At 41.5% G+C, this 22,190-nt stretch overlaps 1 protein-coding gene across 2 annotated transcripts in view; it reads right to left on the bottom strand.

Moving 5' to 3' along the window:
* Positions 1–22,190, bottom strand: part of LOC116980705 (organic solute transporter subunit alpha-like) — a 47,009-nt gene that overhangs the window by 7,164 nt on the left and 17,655 nt on the right. The window contains exons 4-8 of one of the 2 annotated variants that reach the window (XM_033033172.1): positions 21,844–22,002; positions 17,636–17,747; positions 14,166–14,312; positions 10,802–10,907; positions 9,845–10,008 (exon numbers count right to left, since the gene is read on the bottom strand). In XM_033033172.1, the coding sequence (XP_032889063.1) occupies positions 9,878–10,008; positions 10,802–10,907; positions 14,166–14,312; positions 17,636–17,747; positions 21,844–22,002 (655 nt within the window). In that variant the 3' untranslated portion in view covers positions 9,845–9,877. Of the gene's footprint in view, positions 1–8,112; positions 10,009–10,801; positions 10,908–14,165; positions 14,313–17,635; positions 17,748–21,843; positions 22,003–22,190 lie in introns of those variants that run through there. The other variant, XM_033033171.1, reaches the window with a different exon arrangement.

The following is a 22,190-nucleotide window of genomic DNA, read 5'->3' as shown; positions in this document are numbered from 1 at the left end:
TGTGGGTTTCTTCCCACTTCACAATGATGTGCAGATTTGTAAGTTGAATGGTTTCTGTAAAATTGCCCATTGTAGGGAATGCATGAGAAGATGGGATAACATGGAATTAGTGTGAACGGGATATCGAAGGTCGGCGTGGACAGTGGGCCAAAGGGCCTATTCCCATGCTGTATCTCTAAATTAAATTAGATGGTATAGTAGAGAGTGAAGACGATTATCAAAAATTACAGCAGGATCTTGATCAGCTGGGCAAGTGGGCTGAGGAATGGCTAACCGAGTTTAATGCAGATAGTGCATGGCATTGCATTTTGTGAAGTCAAACCAGGGCAGGACCTTCAGAGTGAATGGTAGGACCACGGGGAGTGTTGCAGAACAGAGAGATCTTGGAGTACAGGTACATAATTTTGTGAAAGTGGCATTACAGGTAGGATGGTAAAGAAAACTTTTGGTATAATGGCCTTCATCAGTCAGGGTATTGAATATGGAAGTTGGGATGTTATACATAACTTTGATGAGGCTGCATTTGGAGTATTGTGTTCAGTTTTCATCACCCTGCTATAGGAAGGATGTCATTAAACTTCTTCTTCGAGTCCGTTGCAATCTCAGATGTCGTTCTGCCAGTATCTGGCGCAGGTCACAGCTGGTCGGGTCGGTTCAGCCAGGTCCTGGGGGCTGCACTGGGGGGCGTCGTCACACTCCAGTAGGTGGGACATTGTCTGTACTGCTCCACAGCTGCATGTGTCTTCTGCCTGGTAGTTCCAAGCTTTCATAAGTGCTTTGCACCTCCCCTGCTCCACTCGTAATCTGTTGAAGGTCTTCCAGGTTGGCCATGGGAGGTCGTGCCCGCTGGCGAGGCATTCAGTCGGAGTGATTCCTCTCTCCATCCAGTCTTGGGCTCGTGTGTTGAGCTGGTTCCATTCATCTTTCCAGATGTTGGTCCTTGCTGTTTCTTTGGTTGTCTGGAGAGGTGGGACTGTCTGCAAGAAACTGGCTCTGGATTTCAGTCGGGGTGGAGGTGCTGTGTGTCCGTGCAGGGGGTGCCTGGTATCGATCTCCTGTGCTCTCCGCTCGTCTTGGGCGACTATGGATCGTCTGATATGGGGGGGGGGGCAATACCAGCTAGGGCGTAGAGGCACGGGACTGGCGTTGTCTTTATGCATCCCGTGATAATGCGGCAGGTGTCGTTGAGGGCTGTGTCAACCAGTTTGGTGTGGTGGGAGCGGCTCCAGCTTGAGCACGCGTATTCAGCTGTGGAGAAGCACAGGGCTAGGGCAGTTGCACGTATGGTTGGTGGATCAGCGCCCCACTTTGAGTTTACCAGTTTGCGCAGGATGTTGTTGCGAGTGTTGACCTTGGCTTTGGTGTTCTGAAGGTGGGTTTTGAAAGAGAGTGTCCTGTCGAGTGTGACTCCGAGGTACACGGGGTGGGAGTGGTTGGAGAGTTTGTGGCCATCCCATGAGACGCTCAGTTGTTTTCCTGCATCTCGATTTTTAAGATGGAAGCTGCATAGTTGGGTTTTTGGTGGGTTGGGTTTCAGGTGGTTGTTATTGTAGTAGGTTGTCATCTCTTGGAGGGCGCTTTCCAGGACAGACTCGATCTTCTGGAAGTTCTCCTGTTGGGTGGTGATGCAGAGGTCATCAGCATAGATGAAGCGGCGGCATTGTGGGGGAAGTGGTTGGTCGTTGGTGTAGATGTTGAAGAGGAGGGGGGCCAGTACGCTGCCTTGTGGTAGGCCATTCTTTTGGGCTTTCCATTTGCTCTTCTTGTCGTTTAGTTGAACGAAGAAGCGCCTGTTGTTGAGAAGGCTTTTGATGACTTGGCACAGGTCGAGGTCACCAGTCATGTCAAAAAGTTTCCTGATCATGGTGCGGTGCTAGACAGTCGTAGGCAGCGGTGAGGTCTATGAAAGCTGCTCTGGTGATGAGTTTGCACTCAAAACCGTCCTCAATGTGTTGGGTGAGGTTCAGTAGCTGCCCGGCACAGGAGCGGCCAGGGCGGAAGCCAGCTTGATCTTTAGTAAGCTTGGAGTCTATAAGTGGGATAATGCGTTGGAGTAGTAGCCTCTCGTAGAGCTTGTAGGTGATGCAGATGGGGGAAATGGGTCTGTAGCTCTTTGGGGATGATGGGTCCTTTCCAGGTTTGGGAATTGAACTGAAAAGCATAGAGAGAATATTTATGAGGATGTTGTCAGGATTCAAGGGCTTGCTTTGTTGTGGGAGATTGGGCAGGCTGAGAATGTATTCCTTCAAGTACAGGAGGCTGAAGGGTGATCTTATAAAGGTGTATAAAACCATGAGGGGGAATAGATAGGGTGAATGCACAGAATATTTTACAGACTAGAGGAATCAGAAACCAGAGGACATAGGTTTAAGGTGATAAGCGAAAGATTTAATAGGAAAGTGGGGGGAACTTTTTCACTCAGAGGGTGGTGGGTTGATGGAATGTGTTGCCAGAGGATGTAGTTGAAGCAAGTAGTATAACAACATTTAAAAGACACTGGTTACATTGTTAAGAAAAAGATGTGGATCAAACGTAGGCAAATGGGAAGAGCTTAGATGGGGCATCTTGGTCCTCTGGACAAGTTTGGACCGAAGGGCCTGTTTCAGTTTTGTGTGACTGACTAATTAATGCTACAAAGGATTGTTTATATAATATGGACCTCTTCAAATGTACTTAGTATATTATAGTTTCCTGAGTTTCTTTCTTGTCCCAGTTAAAAATGACACTAAACTATTTTTTATTATATTGCATGATGTTAAAATATAATATCATTATCTCTGACCTACTTAGATGTTTGGTATAATTTAGCAATCAAACATTAATCACATCACCAGTCATTTAAACCATGAAACTAGATTTAATTACATTCTAAATTAAAGCTTTTGCCACATCAGTTCATGGACAGTTAACATCTTCTACATATATCATTTGTGATTTAATTTTCAAGCATATCTGTAATAGCCTTTTAGATGTCAAGCAATGTGTACTTTATTAATGAAAAACTTAATTTTAATCAGACAGTATCCTTTTGCATTAAATAAACCGACCTGCAATTTGAGCAATGAGGGAAAAATAAATCCATTATGCATCTAACACATTTGGTTCCGTTTCTTACAAATATAATTAGAGTGTGACACAGTAATTACATACAGTTGGTCACTGATTCATCCAACTGATTGCCTTTTAGATTAGAGCCAGAACTGCAGAGGAAATGCTGACATACATAAAAAGGGATTATTTGGTTTTCTTTTATGTAAAAAAAAACACAATTCATCAAAGTTGAGCTGAGGTCATAGATCACAGTTACAAAGGTAAACTCCATTTAAAACTTTTTGGCTGTTGAGCTTTGTGATGATCAAGCATGAAAAAATGGTGTGATTAGTGATAAATAACAAAACCTATGGGGCGATATAATATTGTGAAGGGTTTAGATGGGGTGCAATTCCTCAAACGTGTTCAGGAGAGTTTTCTTAAACAGTATGTAGAGGCCCCCACATGTGAGAGGGCAATGCTGGATCTAGTATTGGGAAATTGAGAAGGGCAAGTTATTGAAGTGTGTATGGAGGAGCCCTTTGGGACAAGTGACCACAGTTCGATTAGGTTTAAGATAGTTATGGATCGGAATGGAGAGGGTCCACGGGTTAAGATGCTCAACTGGGGTAAGGCCAAGTTTGAGGGTATGAGAGAACGTCTCGCTCAAGTTGACTGGAGCAGTTTATTTGAGGGGAAAGGAATATTGGCCAAGTAGGATGTTTGTAAAATGTACTGAAGAGAGCTCAGGATATGTACATCCCCGTTAGAGTGAAAGGCAAAGCAGACAAACGTAAGGAAGTTTGGTTGACAAGGGAAATTGAGACGTTAGTAAAAAAACAAGAAGAATGCATAGGACAGGTATAGGCAGCTGCGATCCAGTGCATCGCTGGAGGAGTTTGGGGAACTAAGGAGCAAATTCAAAAAAGATCAGTAAAGGGGCCAGGAGATAGCTTTGGCGGGTAGCATAAAAGACAATCCCAAAAGATTTTATAAATACATTAGGGGGGAAAGGGTAACTAGAGAGACAGAGTGGGACCTCTCAGGAATAAAAGCGGTCAACTCTGTGTGGAGCCACAGGAGGTGGCCAAAGTCCTCAATGAGTATTTCTCTTCTGTATTTACCGAGGAGAAAGACAGTAGGACGAAGGAAATTGGAGCAGTCACTGCAAGTGTCATGAGAGCAGTCAGCGTTACCGTCGAGGAAGTACTGAAGGTACTATTGTGTTTGAAGGTAGACAAATTTCCGGGGCCTGATCAGATATATCTGAGGACATTGCAAGAAACTAGAGAAAAAATTGCGGGAGCCCTAGATTAAATTTATGAGTCATCCTTAAATACAGGAGGGTTGCCAGAGGATTGGAGGGTGGAAAATATTGTGCCTCTTTTCAGGAAGGGGTGCAGAGAACATGCTGGGAACTATAGGCCGGTGAGCTTCTGGTAATTGGTAAGTTTCTGGAGAGTATTCTGAGGGATAGGATATACAGACATTTGGAAGGGCAAGGGCTGATTAGGGATAGTCAGCATGGTTTTGTACGTGGGAGGTCGTGTCTCACAAATCTGATTGATTTTTTTGAAGACGTGAGCAAAAAGGTTGATGAGGACAGCGCTGTAGATGTTGTGTACATGGATTTCAGTAGGGCGTTCGACAAGGTTCCGCATGGTAGGCTGCTCTGGAAGGTTAGATCGCATGGGATCCAAGGAGAGATAGCTGAATAGATAGCAAATTGGCTCCATGGAAGGAAGCAGAGGGTGATGTTGAAAGGTTGCTTCTCAGAATGAAGGCCTGTGACTAGTGGTGTGCCACAGGGTTCGTTGCTGGTCCCGTTACTGTTTGTCATCTACATCAATGATTTGGATGAGAACATACAGGGCAAGATTAGCAAGTTTGCTGATGATACCAAAATTAGTGGTTTTGCAGATAGTGAAGATGGTTGTGAACAATTGCAGCAGGACCCGGATCGAATGGCCAGGTGGGTGGAGGAATGGTTGATGGAATTTAATACAGAGAAGTGTTGCATTTTGAGACGTCGAACAAGGGCAGGACCTACACAGTAAATAGTAAGCCTCTGGGTAGTGTTGTAATGCAGAGGTATCTAGGAGTACAAGTGCATGGTTCCTTGAAGGTCAAGTAAGGTGGTCAAAAAGGCTTTTGGCACTTTGGCCTTCATCAGTCAGAGTATTTGAGTATAGAAGTTGGGAGGTCATATTGCAGTTGTATAAGATGTTGGTGAGACCGCTTTTAGAATATTGTGTTCAGTTCTGGGCACCATCTTATAGGAAACATATTGTCAAGCTTGAATGGGTTCAGAAAAGATTTACGAGGATGTTACCAGGATTAGAGGGTGTGAGCTATAGGGAGAATTTGAGTAGGCTGGGTCTCTATTCCATGGAGATCTAGGAGGATGAGGGGAGATCTTATAGAGATATACAAAATCATGAGAGGAATAGATCGGGTAGATGCACAGAGTCTTTTACCCAGAGTAGGAGAATCATAGACCAGAGGACATCGGTTCAAGGTGAAGGGGAAAATATTTAATAGGAATCCGAGGGGTAGGAATCCGAGGGGTAACTTTTTCAAACGGTGGGTGTGTGGAACAAATTGCCAGAGGAGGTAGTTGAGGCTGGGACTATCCCATCGTTTAAGAAACAGTTGGACAGGTACATGAATAGGACAGGTTATGGACCAAGCGCAGGCAAGTGGGACTAGTGTAGCTGGGACATTGTTGGCCAATGTGGGCGAGTTGAGACGTAGGACCTTTTTCCACTATGACTATGATATTAAGCAACTAAATCCACACAAAATGTTCGTCCCAGACGGCGTACCTGGCCAAGTGTTAAAGACCTGTGGAGGATGTGGGGGTGGGGGGAATCCAACTGGCTGAAGTATTCATTGATATCTTCAGCCTCTTTTTATAAGGTCATACGGAATAGTAGAATAAGGCCATTCGGTCCATCAAGTCTACTCCGCCATTCAATCATGGCTGATCTATCTCTCCCTCCTCTTCCTATTCTCCTGCCGTCTCTCCATAACCTCTGACATCTATACTAATCAAGAATCTATCTATGCCTTAAAAATATCCACTGACTTGGCCTCTACAACCTTCTGTGGCAAAGAATTCCAGATTCACCACCCTCTCACTAAAAAAAATGCTCCTCATCTCCTTCCTAAAAGAATACCCTTTAATACTATGACCTCTAGTTCTGGACTCTCCCACTAATGGAAACATCCTCTCCACATCAACTCTATCCAAGCCTTTCACTATTCTGTATGTTTCAATGAGGTCCCCCCGCATTCTTCTAAACTCCAGCGAGTACAGGCCCAGTGCCGACAAACGCTCATCATAGGTTTACCTACTTATTCCTGGGATCATTCTTGTAAACCTCCAGACCTCCATTCTTGTAATCTTCTCCAGAGCAACACATCCTTCCTCAGATACGTTGCCCAAAATTGCTCGCAATATTCCAAATGCGGCCTTATCAGCTTCTTATAGAGCCTCAACATTACATCATTACACAACATTTTCTTTGTACACAAGCCCTCTTGAAATAAATGTTAGCATTGAGTTTGTTTTGTTTATGTGGTTCCAACCTGCTTCAAAAGGGCCTCTATTATACCGGTGCCCAAGAAGGGCATTGTGACCTGCTCCAAAATTACTACTGTCCCATAGCATTTTATTTTTCCTATCATAATGAAGAGCTTTGAGAGGTTGGCTATGAAGCAAATCATCTCCTGTTACAGAAATTACCTTCACTTTATCTAATGCTATATCACTGCTTCCCCATTCTACTTTGAACACATACATCAAGCTGCTGTTCATTGACTACAGTTCTATCATCCCCTCCAAACTCAACACCAACACAATGCTGCGTGTTCAGCCCTCTTCCCTACTCCATTTAGACCCATGACTGCGTGGCTAAGCACAACTCCAATGGCATCTATAAACTTGTCGATCGCACCACTATTGTTGGTTGAATCATGGGTGGTGATGAGGCAGCATACAGGCAAGAGATAGAACATGAGGTTCAGTGGTGCCACAACAAAACCCTCTTGCTTAATGTCAACACAGAACAAATCATTGACATCATGAATTGAGAGATCATGTGACAGTTTTCATTGGTGGGTCAGCGGTTGAAAGGTTCAAATTCTTGAGCATTAATATCACCAATGACCTATCATGTACCAGCATGGAGATGCAATTGGAAAGGAGATACACCAGCATCTCTACTTTCCTAAAAGTTTAAAGAGATTCAGCATGTCACTGAACGTTCTAAGAAATTTTTACAGATATATAATAGGAAGTATGATGACCGATTGCCTCATGGACTGGTATGGCAATTCGATCACATAGGTAAGCAAGAGGCTGCAGATAGTGTTGGACAGCCAAATCAATCACGTGCACAGCTCTCCCCACCATCCAAAGAATCTACACGAGGCGTTGACTCAAGACGATGGTATCCATGGTCAATAATCCCACCATCTGGCCTATGCCTTCTTCCCACTGCTACCATCGAGCAGAATGTACAGAAGCCTTAAGTCTCACACCATTAGGTTCAGGGACAACTACTTTCCAACAACCATTAGGTTCTTCAACTGACCTCCACAGCCCTAATCCTGTGTCAATGGAATACTACGGACCACTTCTTGAACTACCATGGGCTTGTTTTTTAACTGTGTTTTGCATTAATATTTTGTTTTCCACACTTCTTATTTTCACTCTTTCGTGGATTGTTTGTATAATTTAAGTATAATTTATGTTTTTGTGTGATGTCCAAATCTTTGTGCCTGTGTTGCTGCTGCAAACAAGATTTTTATTGTTCTTGTACAGCACCTTACTTGTGCATAAGCCAATAAACTTGACTTGGTTGATAAATTAATTCAAAAGTTAAAGGATGTGCCATGTGTGAAATTTACTCAAACAATTGATGCAGGAAAATATATAAATTAGAGAGACTAGATCAAAGATCTTAGTTCATACACCTATATTCAATCTACAATGTAAAACTCATAGAGATTCTAACTTTGGTGGTTGCATTCATTCAATGTTCAATATATTGCTCTTTATTCATTAGACTACAATAATTAAAATAAATTGGTTATATTTTATTTGTAGGTACAAAATTAATGTCACAAGACAAAATGCATGTGGGTATGAAATGCAATTTTTGATCAATTGATACTATTTTCAAGGAGTTTGCTTCTGTTTTTCAGTACAGCTGGACTATATTACTAACTTTAATTCAATACACTGCAGGGTTTACTGTATTTGATATTTCTTTGTTGTAAAATATTTTTTAATACCATATTTGTTTGACTACACATTATTAGTTATAGTGTAGAACTATGAAAATAATTCATAGCAGAAAAAGTGTGTATTTAATATACACTGAATTTCAACAATTTGTTTTGCAAAACTGACGCCGACTATGGAAATCAGAAAACTTTGAACTGGGTTCGGTAAATTAGATCATTTGCACATCAGTACTTGCTTAATTAGCATTACAGAAACAATTATTTCCTCGTGTAAATTCATTTTCATGGTATCCAGCATATTTAATGGGAAAAAATGTGAATAGCTGACGAGTCTGTTTGGAGATATTAGAGGAATTCACAAATTAATAGAATATCCAATAAAACGTTTGTTTACTTTTAATATTAATCTCAGAATGCTTCCCAGAGTATTTATTAATCAAATGTGTTAATTTCATGAAAAATTCCAAAATAGCATATAACAGGAATAAAATTCTTAGATCCAATCGAAATTATATAATCAATCATTGAACTTCATCAGGTTATTGAATGCACATATAACAACATACAATGAGGCGCTGATTATCTTTGTGGTTAGATTTATTGTCCATTATTTAGTTTGAAAACACATGATTTGAGTGCTGTTCCAGTAAGAAATTAAAATTTGGTAATATTTTCTTTTAAGATAACCACATGTTTAAGACTTACATTTAAGAAATTTGCCAGATTGTCAGATTCTAAATTAATTAACAATGGAGCATATTACAAACATTATATCAACTTTATACTATATTGAATGGTTGTATATTAATAATAATTTTATGAGTAATTTTCACCTTAAGCATGATACTTAGTCAGAATCAACAATAATTTCATAATCCCTCTTTCAGTAATAAATCTGCGGGATGCTCGAGATTCATAGTTTCCTTAGCTTCTGATGTTGATCTCTCTCTTAAGTGAAAAAAATGTGGGGAATTATTTAGGTGTGCGTTGAGTTTTGAACAAGTTGACTACCCAAGTAGTGGTTTACTTGAGACATGACATAAACAGGAAATGTTGGCGAGGGAAAAAACAGGCTGGTTGCAATCTTTGTTTTTTTCATCCATTTCAGTGAAAGGACAACATTTAGACAGTAGGCCCATAATTTCCTGTCCACAGCTTGCAGTGGCCATTATAATCTTGTTTGACAATACTATGTGAGCAGACCTGAACAGGAAACAACAAGCATGTCCCACATCTCATTGTGGGGCATTGCAAAACATTTGTTGCAATCCCTGACATTATTGAAGATAGATGTTTTAATGCTGACAAAACTGTCAAGTCGAGTGTTAAAACTGTTCATAACCTAATCAAAGATCGTTATGCTATTGAGAAGCCATGATATTAGTGTTACTGGCAGATCCGATAGAGAATCCAGAAACTGTCAATATCTTAATACAAATCCAATAAAAGACGTTTAATTATTTTCTGTAGACACAAAACGCCGGAGTAACTCAGCGGGTCAGGCAGCATCTCTGGAGAGAAGGAATGGGTGACGTTTCGGGTCAAGACCCTTCTCCAGCCATTTTACTTTATGCGATTCTACAATTCACATGGGTTAAGGCATTTGTGATTTTTTTAAGTCTTGCATTTCATCTATTTCCAGTGGGTTGTATTTTCTTCTGTAGTAAATGCGTGATAGTATAGTTATTATAAACATCTCCATTATGAGAAGCTGCTGGTTCATATCTGAAAAAGACAGACGTATATTTTGTTAGTTGAGATATTTTAACAAATATATCTCTGGAATACAGTGGAGGATACTGACAAGATATAAATATTAAAGGATAATTTTATAAATGCCTACCCAAATGTCTAACAAAAAAGCATATCCAAATAAGTGGATATGGGTAAAGGGGAGTTTTCATTGACAGATGAGTGGAGTAAGTGACAAAGGCTAGAGGGACAAAAGGGTGTCAAATAACAAAAGGAGGGGATTTACTCGTTTTCAGGGTCATGCTGTGGCGCAGCAGTAGAGTTGCTGCCTGACAGCGCCAGAGACCTGGGTTTGAACATTCATACAGGTGCCGTTTGCACGGAGTCTGTACGTTCTCCCTGTGACTGCACGAGATTTCTCCGGGTGCTTCGGTTTCCACCCGCATTCCAAAAATCTACAGGTTAGTAGGTCAAGTTGCTTTGGTAAAAATCATAAGTTGTCTTGCGTTTATAGAATGGTGGCAGTGTAAAGGGTGATCGCTGGTTGGCGCGGACCAAACGGTCTGTTTCCGTGCTGTATCTCTAAAATCTAAAGGGTGAAATGAAAAGCTGGAGGGAGAGTTATGGGTGGGAGGGGAAGGGAAAATTGGGATTATAGGGACCTCGGGGATGAGTATACAAAGGAGTGGGAAGCAGCCAAGTGATAATATTTTCTGGTTTTGCAGCATATTGTTCTGATATTCAAGTTGATATTCAAATGGTGTAATGTTTTTGGAAATTTGTAGTTATTATGGATTGAAATTAAAATATCAGATAAAGAACATACATCCGGCTCTGGCTGTTGGGGAAAATGGAGGTGCACAAGCAATGCCTCCTGACAATGCTGTTATGTTGAGAATGGCAGCTTGGAGTTGAGTAAGAATGAATGAAATCTGGAGGAGAAAAAATACGGAAAATTAAAATCAGCAAATATAGACTAAATGATAATATTCAACAATATTATGCAACAATGATAATGAACAACAAGATGGAATGATATCCAAATAGTCAATGGCAATGTATACAAGCTATTACATATTGCATTGTCAACCAAATCTATACTTTTCAAAAACTAGGCAACTAGGTGATTCAATTGATAACCTAAATACCAAGTTGTGGAATATGCTACTAAAAGCAGGAATGGAGATATTTTTCATCTTTGGCCAAACCTTAGTAGTATAACTCGAGACACGTGACAATGAACTAAACTAAACTAAATACTGACCAAGAAAATATGAATAATTTCTACTCTGGATGACCATTACTCAGATAAACCTTGATCTTCTCCAATGGAAGGACTGCATAAGCAAAACACAAATATGCAAATCACGTGGCAAGTTTTCATCATCTAAGCATCACTTACTAAACTTTGATAATCTGATTTATTTTGACTGCTCCAGAATGCAATATGCAGAAGGATGATTTGAGAAAGATGAAGTACCACAGGATGATATTGAGGGAGAGTTTAAATGCAAACGTTGATCAGACTACAGCACATTTTTAAACTACTAAATCACCAATATCTGTGTATCGTGGATAGAGAAGCTTTGATATTCCATATTGAGGCAAGCAACATCAATTTTAACTTTAACATCAAGCAATGAGATATTACTGCAATTGCAAAATACAACCGCAGAAAAGCTGATCACAATCCAGAAAAACATCAAATTGAATTTAGCTTAGAGATAAGGCGTGGAAACAGGCCCTTTGGCCCACCAAGTCCGCACCAAGACTAGCGATCACTACACACTAGCACTATCCTACACGCTAGGGACAGTTTACATTTTTACCGAAGGTAATCAGCCTACAAATCTGTACATTTCTGGGAGGAAACCGAAGCACCCGGGGAAACCCATGCGGTCACGGAAAACGTACAAACTACGTACAGACAGCACCCGTAGTCAGGATTGAACCCAGGTCTCTGGTGCTGTAAGGCAGAAAAACCCACCTCATGCCACCGTGCAGCCTGTGCTATAAATATTGCAGTATATGCAGAGAATATGATTTTACTCAAGTAAACAAGTATAGCACAGCATATACTTGTTTCTAGCACAGCATCAACTGACTTACTGGTTAAGGTACAGCAAAAAATATTGCCCTGTGTCAGTCAATTCCATTATTTAAAAAACCGCAATATCAACAAATACAGCAATATCATAAATCAATACTCTGAAATGATCAGGCAGTTAATCCAAGAATAACTTAAATCATCCAGTCAACCGCAGTTAAAGCAATTCTGTCCCTGCCAATAAGTTTGGCATGGCAAATAAAATTATTAACACTGGCAAAGCTATCTGACTAAACAATTTATTCCTATTTTGTAACCAATTTTGGTATGATAATGAGAAACTGTCTCTAGCAATTCATGGTTCAATGCCCAGAAAACAGCAGGCTCACAAAAACTGAAAGGAAGTCTTTAGTCATTGGTATGCTGAAACCCAACAAAATCACGAGGGATCCAATAAAATTAATGAGCCGGCAAACTGGGCCTTTGGCTTTATAAAAATGAAAGGTAATTTCATCAAAACATACAATATTCTTGCAGGGTGTGATTGTGAAGATGTTGAGATATTGTTTCCTCTCATTGCGGGTATCCTCAACAAAGATCACAATCTTTAAGGGTCACGTATGTCACACTGAGATGAGAAGAAATTGCTTCATCTCAAAGGTAGTAAATCTGAAATTCTCCATCTAAAACCACTGTCAAAAGTAACCCTCAGTATTAGATTAGATTTAGATTAGATTTCCTTTATTGTCATTCAGACCTTTCGGTCTGAACGAAATGCTGTATACTTGAAATAGAGATCAATAGGGTTTCAGATATTAAGAAAATCATGGGAAATGAGATTAGAACAAGAAAGTAATATGGTAAATAATCAGAAAAATCATTGAATGGTAGAACAGGCGCAAGAGGCCAAATAGTCTAATCCTGCTTCCATTGCTCATGTTCTTATATATTCTCTCTTATTTCTACTATTGCCTCTATTTTTGGATTATAATGAATTACAAAAGCAATCCTCCTCCATTTCAGCATTCAGCTCTGGACACATAACAAAGAATTATTTTTCGAATCTGCCCACCTACATGATCTTTTGCTAACCCGAGCGCCTTTTCTTCCCCAGTCAAGGTCAGGGAGAAGGTTGGCTTACTAAGTCCAGATCTTCATCACATAAGTATCCGTTTTCAAAGAAGGTACATTTTGGTCTCATGTGAGGGGGTGGTGATAAAATATATAGAATGGAGATGAGGAGGAATTTCTTTGGCCAGAGGGGAGTGAATGTGGAATTCATGGCCGCAGATGGCTGTGGAGACTGTCAGTATATATATTTAAACCGAAGATTGATAGGTTCTTTATTAGAAAGAACATCAAAGCTAACAGGGAGAAGGCAGGAGAATGGGGTGGAGAGGGGAAAATAGATTAGCCATGGTTGAATGCTGGAGACTCAATAGGCTGAATAGCCTTATTCTGCACCTTTGTCTTATGGTGTTACAAAACCCTGAGATGATGAGTTTCTTGCAATTCCAGTTCCCAATTTAGGTTTGGCAATTACAGGAAAGTGGTAACAAAAGGAACTCATTGGATTTTTATACCATAACATTTTGTAAAAAAAAATAAATCATGGAATTGTAAGATTTTGGTCTCCATTATTCGGAACAATCACGTACATGGTCAGGTGAAGAACTTTACTTACATTTATCGAAACATGTGAAATAATTTCCAATGACATTGATAACACTGCCCCTGCCAGTGTACTATTTCCACCTTTAAAATTATATAGTAGAATATGGTTACCAGCCCACGCAATTACAAGTGAAATTATTTCTTGGTTTAAACAGCAATTGGTAACCCTTTGTTTTGCCAACCCTATCATGTCAATTCAAGAGATGTATTTGTCATTACAGTTGTAGTGACAGATTTTTAGCTACTACAACAGTCGAGTGAAATAAAAGGGAAACATTCAAGTTGGCAAAATAATCTATATACGGATTGAAAAAGTTACTTTTCTTTGAATTTATATTCTGATTTGATCCCACATATTTGATGTTCAATGACATTCATATGTCATTAACTAACCTTTGTTCTTATTTTTTAAGAAATGAGAAGCAAACAATATAGCGACTGAAAAGCGTCATACATTGTCCATTCATACCTGATACAGGGTGAATTTAGGGATTATCTTCTGGTTTTTAAGTTCAACTTTGACTTTGTTAAAAACAATTCCAATTGGCCACAGCGCGAGTATTGTGGAGACTCCAAGGGAAGTGTTAATCCATATCGCAGGTCCACTTGGTGTAAGCTGGAAAATAAGTACATTCTTGCTGTGATGTTTAATCATAATAATAATCATACTTTATTAACCAAGTACGTTTTGCAACATTCGAGGAATTTGATTTGCCATACAGTCATACCAATAAAGAGGAACAAAAGACACAATATACATTAACATAAACATCCACCACAGTGACTCCTCCACATTCCTCACTCTGATGGAAGGCGAAAAAAAAAGTTCAATCTCTACCCTTCTTTGTTCTTCCGCGGTCGGCGGCCTCGAGCCTTCGATTGACGGGACGATCTTGGCTGCCGTAGCCGGCGGTCAAGCCCTCTGCGTTGGTGCGATCAAGCAACCCAGGCGGATATGAGGTGCTGTTCCTCCAATTTCCGGTGTTGCTCACTCTGGCAATGGAGGAGACCCAGGACAGAGAGGTCGGATTGGGAATGGGAGGGGGAGTTGAAGTGCTGAGCCACCGGGAGTTCAGGTAGGTTATTGCGGACTGAACGGAGGTGTTCGGCGAAACGATCGCCCAACCTCCGCTTAGTCTCCCCGATGTAAATCAGCTGACATCTAGAGCAGCGGATGCAGTAGATGAGGTTGGAAGAGATACAGGTGAACCTTTGTCGCACCTGGAACGACTACTTGGGTCCTTGAATGGAGTCGAGGGGGGAGGTGAAGGGACAGGTGTTGCATTTCTTGCGGTTGCAATGGAAAGTGCCCGGGGAGGGGGTGGTACAGGAGGGAAGGGAAGAATTGACAAGAAGAATCCCTTCTTCGTACATTCGCCCTGTGAACGTCTGGGTCTCCTCCTAGTGCTAAAGTTTCTCCCACCTCACGACGAGATGCTTGTAGGTTAATTGGCCTTTGATGATAGTGTAGGGAGTGTGAGAGTGGGATAACATGGATCTAGTGCGAATGGGTAATCGATGGTCGGCGCAGGCCGAAGGGCCTGTTTCCATGCTCTATCTTTAAACTAAACTTCTGTTATTCATCAGATTACATTTTAAGGTGGCAGCAGTCATTCACAGTTCTAAACCAAATGTTCAATAAAGATATTTTCTTATTTGGATTACTTCATATAGATGAACTTTTAACATCTTTATTCCCAATTAGTGGAACAGTTCAGAAAATATGTTGTAAAATTTTAAGAAATAATTTGAGGAGCAACTCAGAAAAGTAAATTGGGTTACTTAACCAACATATCAGATATCAGAGACCCTCGGACTATCTTTAATCGTTCTTTATCGGACTTTGTAGATTGGTTACTGCATGTGCATCAATCAGAGTAATGTACTAACACTAGCTCCACCTTACTGTACACTTTATATTAACACTCACTTCCCATATTACATGGTTACACCGGTGGTAGAGATGAACTAACAATGTATTGTACACCAGACTGTGTCTGTACAGTTGTCTACGTAGTGTCAGAAGTGGGATAATTTCTGCGAATGCTGTCTAAATCAGTCTCTTTTGCTGGGCATTTGGATTGACAATTTTGCATTTCTACTTCGGAGACATCGCAGGTGGAGCAGCCGAAGGGCTTCTCGCCCGTGTGCACCTTCCGGTGGATTTTCGGGATCTTTGCCACAGTCGGAGCAGGTGAAGGGCCTCTCGCCAGAGTGCACGCAATTGTGCCGCAGCAGGCTGTCGTAGTGGCTGAAGCTCTTGCCGCGCTCCAAGCAGTTGAAGGGGCGTTCTCCTGTGTGCACCCGCCGGTGGATCTTAAGGACATTCACCAAATACATACGTGAGAAAACAGCCTCCTGCTCCATTTGCAACAGCTTGGCGCCCCACCAACAGAAACAGCCTCTCCTGCAACAACCCGCTCCAGAACTACCTTGGTCACCTGTCGCTGCGGATATTTTTGAATGGCATGGTAAAGACTATCTAGTTCTGGTCTATTCCTATTCCAATTGGTTTGAACTTGATCTGCTGCCTACCATTACGTCTGAGATGGTGATACAAAAGCTTCAGAGACATTTATCTGTACACGGCGTACCAGTTCAACTGCAAACTGACAACGGGAGACAGTTCACCAGTCAGGCATTTAAAAACTTTGCCAAAAACTTTCAGCATGTTACCAGCAGCCCCGAATACCCTCAATCCAACCGCCTCGCTGAGCGTGCTGTCAGAAGCGCATCTTGCCAATTCTGACGTCTACCTGGATCTGTTAAACCTGAGAAACATTTTCAGGGATGGTGTTCTAGGCTCTCCCGCCCAGTGGCTGATGTCTCGCAAGACACGACCCCAGCTCCCCGTCACCCAGCAACAGCTGAAGCCACAGGTGCTCAGACGAGCTGCGGTCCAGAAACGCATTCAGGAGAAACATGATGTCCAGAAGCGCTCCTATGACAAGTCGAGCAGACCACTAAAACCGTTACTGCAAGGTCAAGTGGTTTGCCTGCAGACTGCAGTTGAACATACCAGACTGGGTTTCATTGAGGGGCCAGCCAAGAAACCTCGTTCCTACTTTGTCAACGTCGATGGTGTTCTGTATTGGCGCAGCCGTTAACATCTTCTGCCTGTGAACGAACCGCGACCATCTCCTTACACACCGCCGTTGGTTTTCAAGACACCTGCTACTGCTGTCCGTCCCAGACCCCCTGACCCCAGCTTGTATTCCCCGCGTCGTTCGGTTCCCTCATCCCCCAGTGCCCCCAGTCCTGCATGCTCGCCCCACCATTCCTCTCCAGGTTACCCGGCTACATTCTCCTTCTTCGGTTCTGCATCACCCAGCCCAACCAACTTTTCGGCAATGGAGGGGGAAGGGTTTGTCCGTACGCGTTCGGGTCGGGTTAGCAGACCGCCCAACAGGTACGGTGAGTATGTTTAACCGCATGTGTTTTAACAACTGTTTAACAAATCTTTTCTCTACGGGGAAGGATGTAGATTTGTTAGTGCATGGGCACCAATCAGAGTAATGTACTAACACTAGCGCCACCTTACTGTACACTTTATATTAACACTCACTTCCCATATTACGTGGTTACACCGGTGGGAGAGATGAACTAGCAACGTATTGTACTGCGCCACCATGACTGATGATTAAAACTGACTTTGAACACCAGACTGTGTCTGTACAGTTGTTTACAGACTTTACCTTGCACTAAACGTTATTCCCTTAACCCTGTATCTGTTCAATGTGTATGGCTTGATTGTAATCGTGTACAATCTCTGTTGACTGGACAGCTCGCAACAAAAAGCTTTTCACTGTATCTTAGTACACGTGGCAATAAACTAAACTAAAATAGAGGGCAATTTCCATCTCACTGCTTAAAATGTCAATAAATTGGCAATGTCTTTATAAACTATGTGTTATCTTAGATAGTGAAATTATTACATACATCATCGAGACTAAAAGTCCCGTTCACCCAAAGAACTAATGTGAAGATCATCAGGACTGGACGTAAGAAAGCCAGCTGAAACGTTCCTATTTTCAATATGAACATCAGGCGCCTAAAAACAAAGAAGTAAATATTAGAGTCATAGAGTTACACAGCACGAAAACAGGTCCTTCAGCCCATCTCATCTCTGCTGACCAAGATATCTATCTGAAAGTAGTCCCATTTGCCTGCCTTAGCCTCATTTCTCTTTAAATCTTTTCGATCCATATTCCTGTCCAGAAGTCTTTTAAATATTGTAATTGTACACCTGTATAGCTTCACCCACACCCATCACCCTCTGTGTGAAGAAGCTTCCCCTCAGGTCCCTTTTAAATCTCTCCCTGCTCACCTTGAATCTATGCCCCATAGTTTTAGACTTCCGTATCTTGCAAAATAGATTGTGACCATCCACCTTATCTACACCCCTCATGATTGTGCACATCTGTATCAGCTCACACTTCAACCGCCTACATTTTTTGGGGAAAAGGTCCTGTCTGTCCAGCTTCTCTTCATAACGTTATTAGGTCCCAGTCACTTCTTTATGATTGTCTTCTGCACCCTTTCCAATTTAATTAGTTCTAATTTTTACAACTTTCCGATACCTTTCTTAAACCAAGTGTGGTACCATCAACAAGTTGTTGCACTGTGACGTGTTAATTCCTGTATTCAAACCCCCCCCATCGATAAGGGAAAAGCCGGACAAACACCTTTGTTCTCACCCTGTCTACTTGTGCCACCACTTTCAGGGAACTATGTCCCTCTCCCGCAAGATCCCTTTATTTTGCTATTCTCCAGGGCCCTACCATTTACTGAACTATGACATTTGCACACCTAAAATGTCAAAAATCAAAACTCTAAACATAAAACGTTAATTTGTGTTTTAACATTTCACATTAAAGAGAATTCAAAAAAAAATGTAAAGACAAACTGGTAGAGTATTTATGCATTAATCTTGCATGCAAGGACTGGAGAATACAATATGAAGTTTGGATTTTGTTGCTTTTAAGAAAGATTATAGGAATTGGTGTAGAATTGTCATTTTGAGAGACCAATTAAGCAACACATTTTTAAAATTACGCGAAAGACCACAATGGTCTCCATTCATCCACATTTATCGATACATTCCCAAACTACAAATTATTTTTCAGAATAACATTGAAGAAGGTCTAGAGGAAGTTTACGAGATTGAGGATGGTTGGTTTAACGGAGTGTTTGATAGCTCTGGGCCGTAGTCGTTGGAGTATAGAAGACGGGCGGGGGGGGGGGGGTTGACATCTCATTGAAATCTACATAATAATGATAGGCCTACATACAGTGGACATAGAAAGGATGTTTCCAGTAAAGAGAGTGTCTAGAAACAAAAGACACACCTCAGAATAAAAGGATGTACCTTTAGAATGGAAATGAGGAAGAATTTCTTTAACTAGAGGTTGGTGAATCTGTGGAATTAATAGCCACAGATGACTGTTGAGGCCAAGGCATTGGGTATTTTTAAAGCGATAGGTTTTTGATTAGTAAGGCATCAAAGATTATGGGGAGAATGCAGGAGCATGGTGTTGAGAGGGCAAAAGAGATCAGCCATTATCGAATGATGGAGTAGATTGAATTCTGCTCCTATGACTCATGGTCTTATATTGACCTTTGTTGAATATATCTAAAATGATACAGCATGGAACTCTCTATTTTTAGATGGTTATTTCTGGCTGTATTAGTGTTGGGGAATGGAATTTAAAATATCCCCTATTGCTGTATCCCCTACAGCACATTGGCACAGTGGTAGAATTGCTGTCATACAGCACCAAAGACCCGGGGTCGATCCTGACCTCAGGTGCTGTCTGTTTGGAGTTTGTATGTTCTCCCTGTGACCGCGTGGGTTGTTTCCGGGTGCTCTGGTTTCCTCCCACATTGCAAATATATGCTGGTTTATAGCTTAATTGGCTTCTATAAATTGTCACTAGTCTGTAGGATGGAACTAGTTTTTGGGTGATCACGGGTCGGCGTGGACTCGGTGGGCCGAAGGGCCTGTTTCCACACTGTATGTCTAAAATAAACTGTAAAGAGCAAAGATTCCAATGGCAAATCTTTAGTATGTCTTAACCACCTCAAATAAAGGAGAACATGTTACGTATCAGCGCAACACTTGCATCTCACTCCACCAGCTTCACAAATGCTGATGTTAATATTGGCCAAGTTATAGGTATTACAAAATGGAGGACCTTTGCAGGGCCTGCTTGGCGTCTTTCTGTGAGAAGTTATATAGCTGTGAGCCGGTTCCACAAAGTCTGGACCCCAGACTGGTATTCAGGATAAGGTGAGGTCCAGATGTCCTTTCCTTTGTTAAAATTCATGAAGACTTTGCAGAGGAGCTCAAATGTGTTGCAAATGCATGGTCAGGATTGGCCAGATAAGAGGGAGTTGTAAATACTGTTAATAATGTTGCAGGGTGTTTGTACTGCTGTTTGATGATTGGCTGAAGTGTGAAACCTTGTTTGAATTGTTTTTACAACCTGGGAAAATGTTGCATAATGGGGTACTGGGGTTAGGGAACTCTCAATAACAGTATAATGTAATCGATATTTGTGATTGGTTTGTAGGGGCTGCCACCCCCATCTAGTTTCGCGCCACAGGGTCCGATGACCTATTTAAGAGCGAACCCCACGAAAATCGGGGTCGATCTTCTGGAGGGGCGCTTTGGACTGCATAACCTTTTGGAGGCGTTTGCTTGCACGAGGCTGAAGGGTTTGAACGAGACAAGGACTACGGTGGTTAGGTATTGTATAGGGTGATTTCACGAAAGGTCACTGGAGCATAGATCCTCACCCACGTGAAGATATAAAGATCGAAAATATCGGGAATTCTCGCGTTTGCTCACTGCATTTCATCAAAACTAAGGCATTATTGATGTTTTGATGAAATGCAGTGAGCAAACGCGATAAAATCCCGATATTTTCGATCTTTATATCTGCACGGCCAATAACTTCCGCTGTTATTTTCCCTTCAGCGCTCTCTTGTCTTTACCTTTGTTTTTCTTTATCTTCTGGACTCTAAAGTAAGATAACTGTGTCTCACGGTCACCCCGACTGGCACAGTTATTTACAGCTCAAAAACGGGCCGTTTTCGCGGTTTTTAACAGGTTGGAAAGTACGCGTTTCTAGCATCAATAACATGTACTGGAAGTGACGTTTGTACCCCAGTTAAATTTTGCGGTCACGTGGGTGAGGATCTATGATCCAGTGACCTTTCGTGAAATCACCCTATAGGGAGTTCATTTTTGTTGTAAATAATAAAGAATAGTGATTCAGTGCTTGACTCAGTGTTTTACTGAACTAGACTAAGGGGGGTTAGCTTTAGGAGCATAATTACACTGACACCACTTGAACTGAAAATGTCAAACTCAACTTGAATAGGTTTATTAGGTGGGTGTAGTATGAGATATGAAATGAAAGCAGGGAAGGGGAAAATTATTTTGATATATGTAATTTGACCCATCTGAACAGCAGAACAGCCTTATTCTAATCCAGAAATGTAAAATGAATATTGAATTATGAGAAGTAGAGATTAGAGTTTAGAGTTAAGGGAAGGAAACAGGCTCTTCGGCCCACCAAGTCCACATCGATCACCCAACCACTAGTTCTATGTTATCCCACTGTCGCATCCTGCTCACTAGGGGCAATTTACAGAAGCCAATGAACCTACAAACCTGCATGTATTTGGAATGTGGGAGGAAATCGCAGCACCAGGAGACCTGTGGACCTGGAGAAAACTCACACAGTCCCAGGGCGAACGTACAAACTACGCACAGACAGCACCCGGAGTCGGAATCGAACCCAGGTCTCTGGCGCTGTGAAGCAGCAGGTTTACCGCTGCGCCAGTGTGCCGCTCAGTATCTGTGCAAAACTGGAAAGGTCAAGGTTGAAGTCACCTAAACACAGTTCAAGCAGAACCACACAGTCCGACCCACCACGATGGAATCCTGGAGACAAAAATACGACTCCACCATTGCAGGGCGGATTATTGCCTAGATTCTAAAATAAACCAATTAAAACATGCAGTTCAGCCATCAAAACACCAATACCCCGCCTCCGTTACCTCAGGATATACTGGGTATTTCTGTAAAAGGGATAATGGCATGCTATTGTCTGGGACCATCATCTTCAAAGAAAACTTACCTTGAAATCTTTCCAAAAGGTATGCATAGGCAGCAGCAACAACAAGGGCCTGTACTCATTTTCACAGGAGTGTTTTCAAAACGTTCCAAAAATGCTTCATCTCCTCCAAATTCTTCTATCATCATCCGCTGGAATTTATGGATGACAATGGCAAAGTACCTATACACGCAATAACAAAATAAACCAAGAAAGTTATTTTCCAAAATACTCCTCATTTAAATGACTTTACAATCTATGTAGTTGATGCACGGTCATGGAAACTGGACAAAGTATTACTTTTAATGCAGTCTTGAACTTCCATGGTACTTGTCAATTTACCTATTTCTCTGGGTGTTTCTCCACTCAAG

Source organism: Amblyraja radiata, chromosome 14, assembly GCF_010909765.2.
Source record: "Amblyraja radiata isolate CabotCenter1 chromosome 14, sAmbRad1.1.pri, whole genome shotgun sequence".
NCBI lineage: Eukaryota > Metazoa > Chordata > Chondrichthyes > Rajiformes > Rajidae > Amblyraja > Amblyraja radiata.
This window is presented reverse-complemented; position numbering and strand designations above follow the sequence as displayed.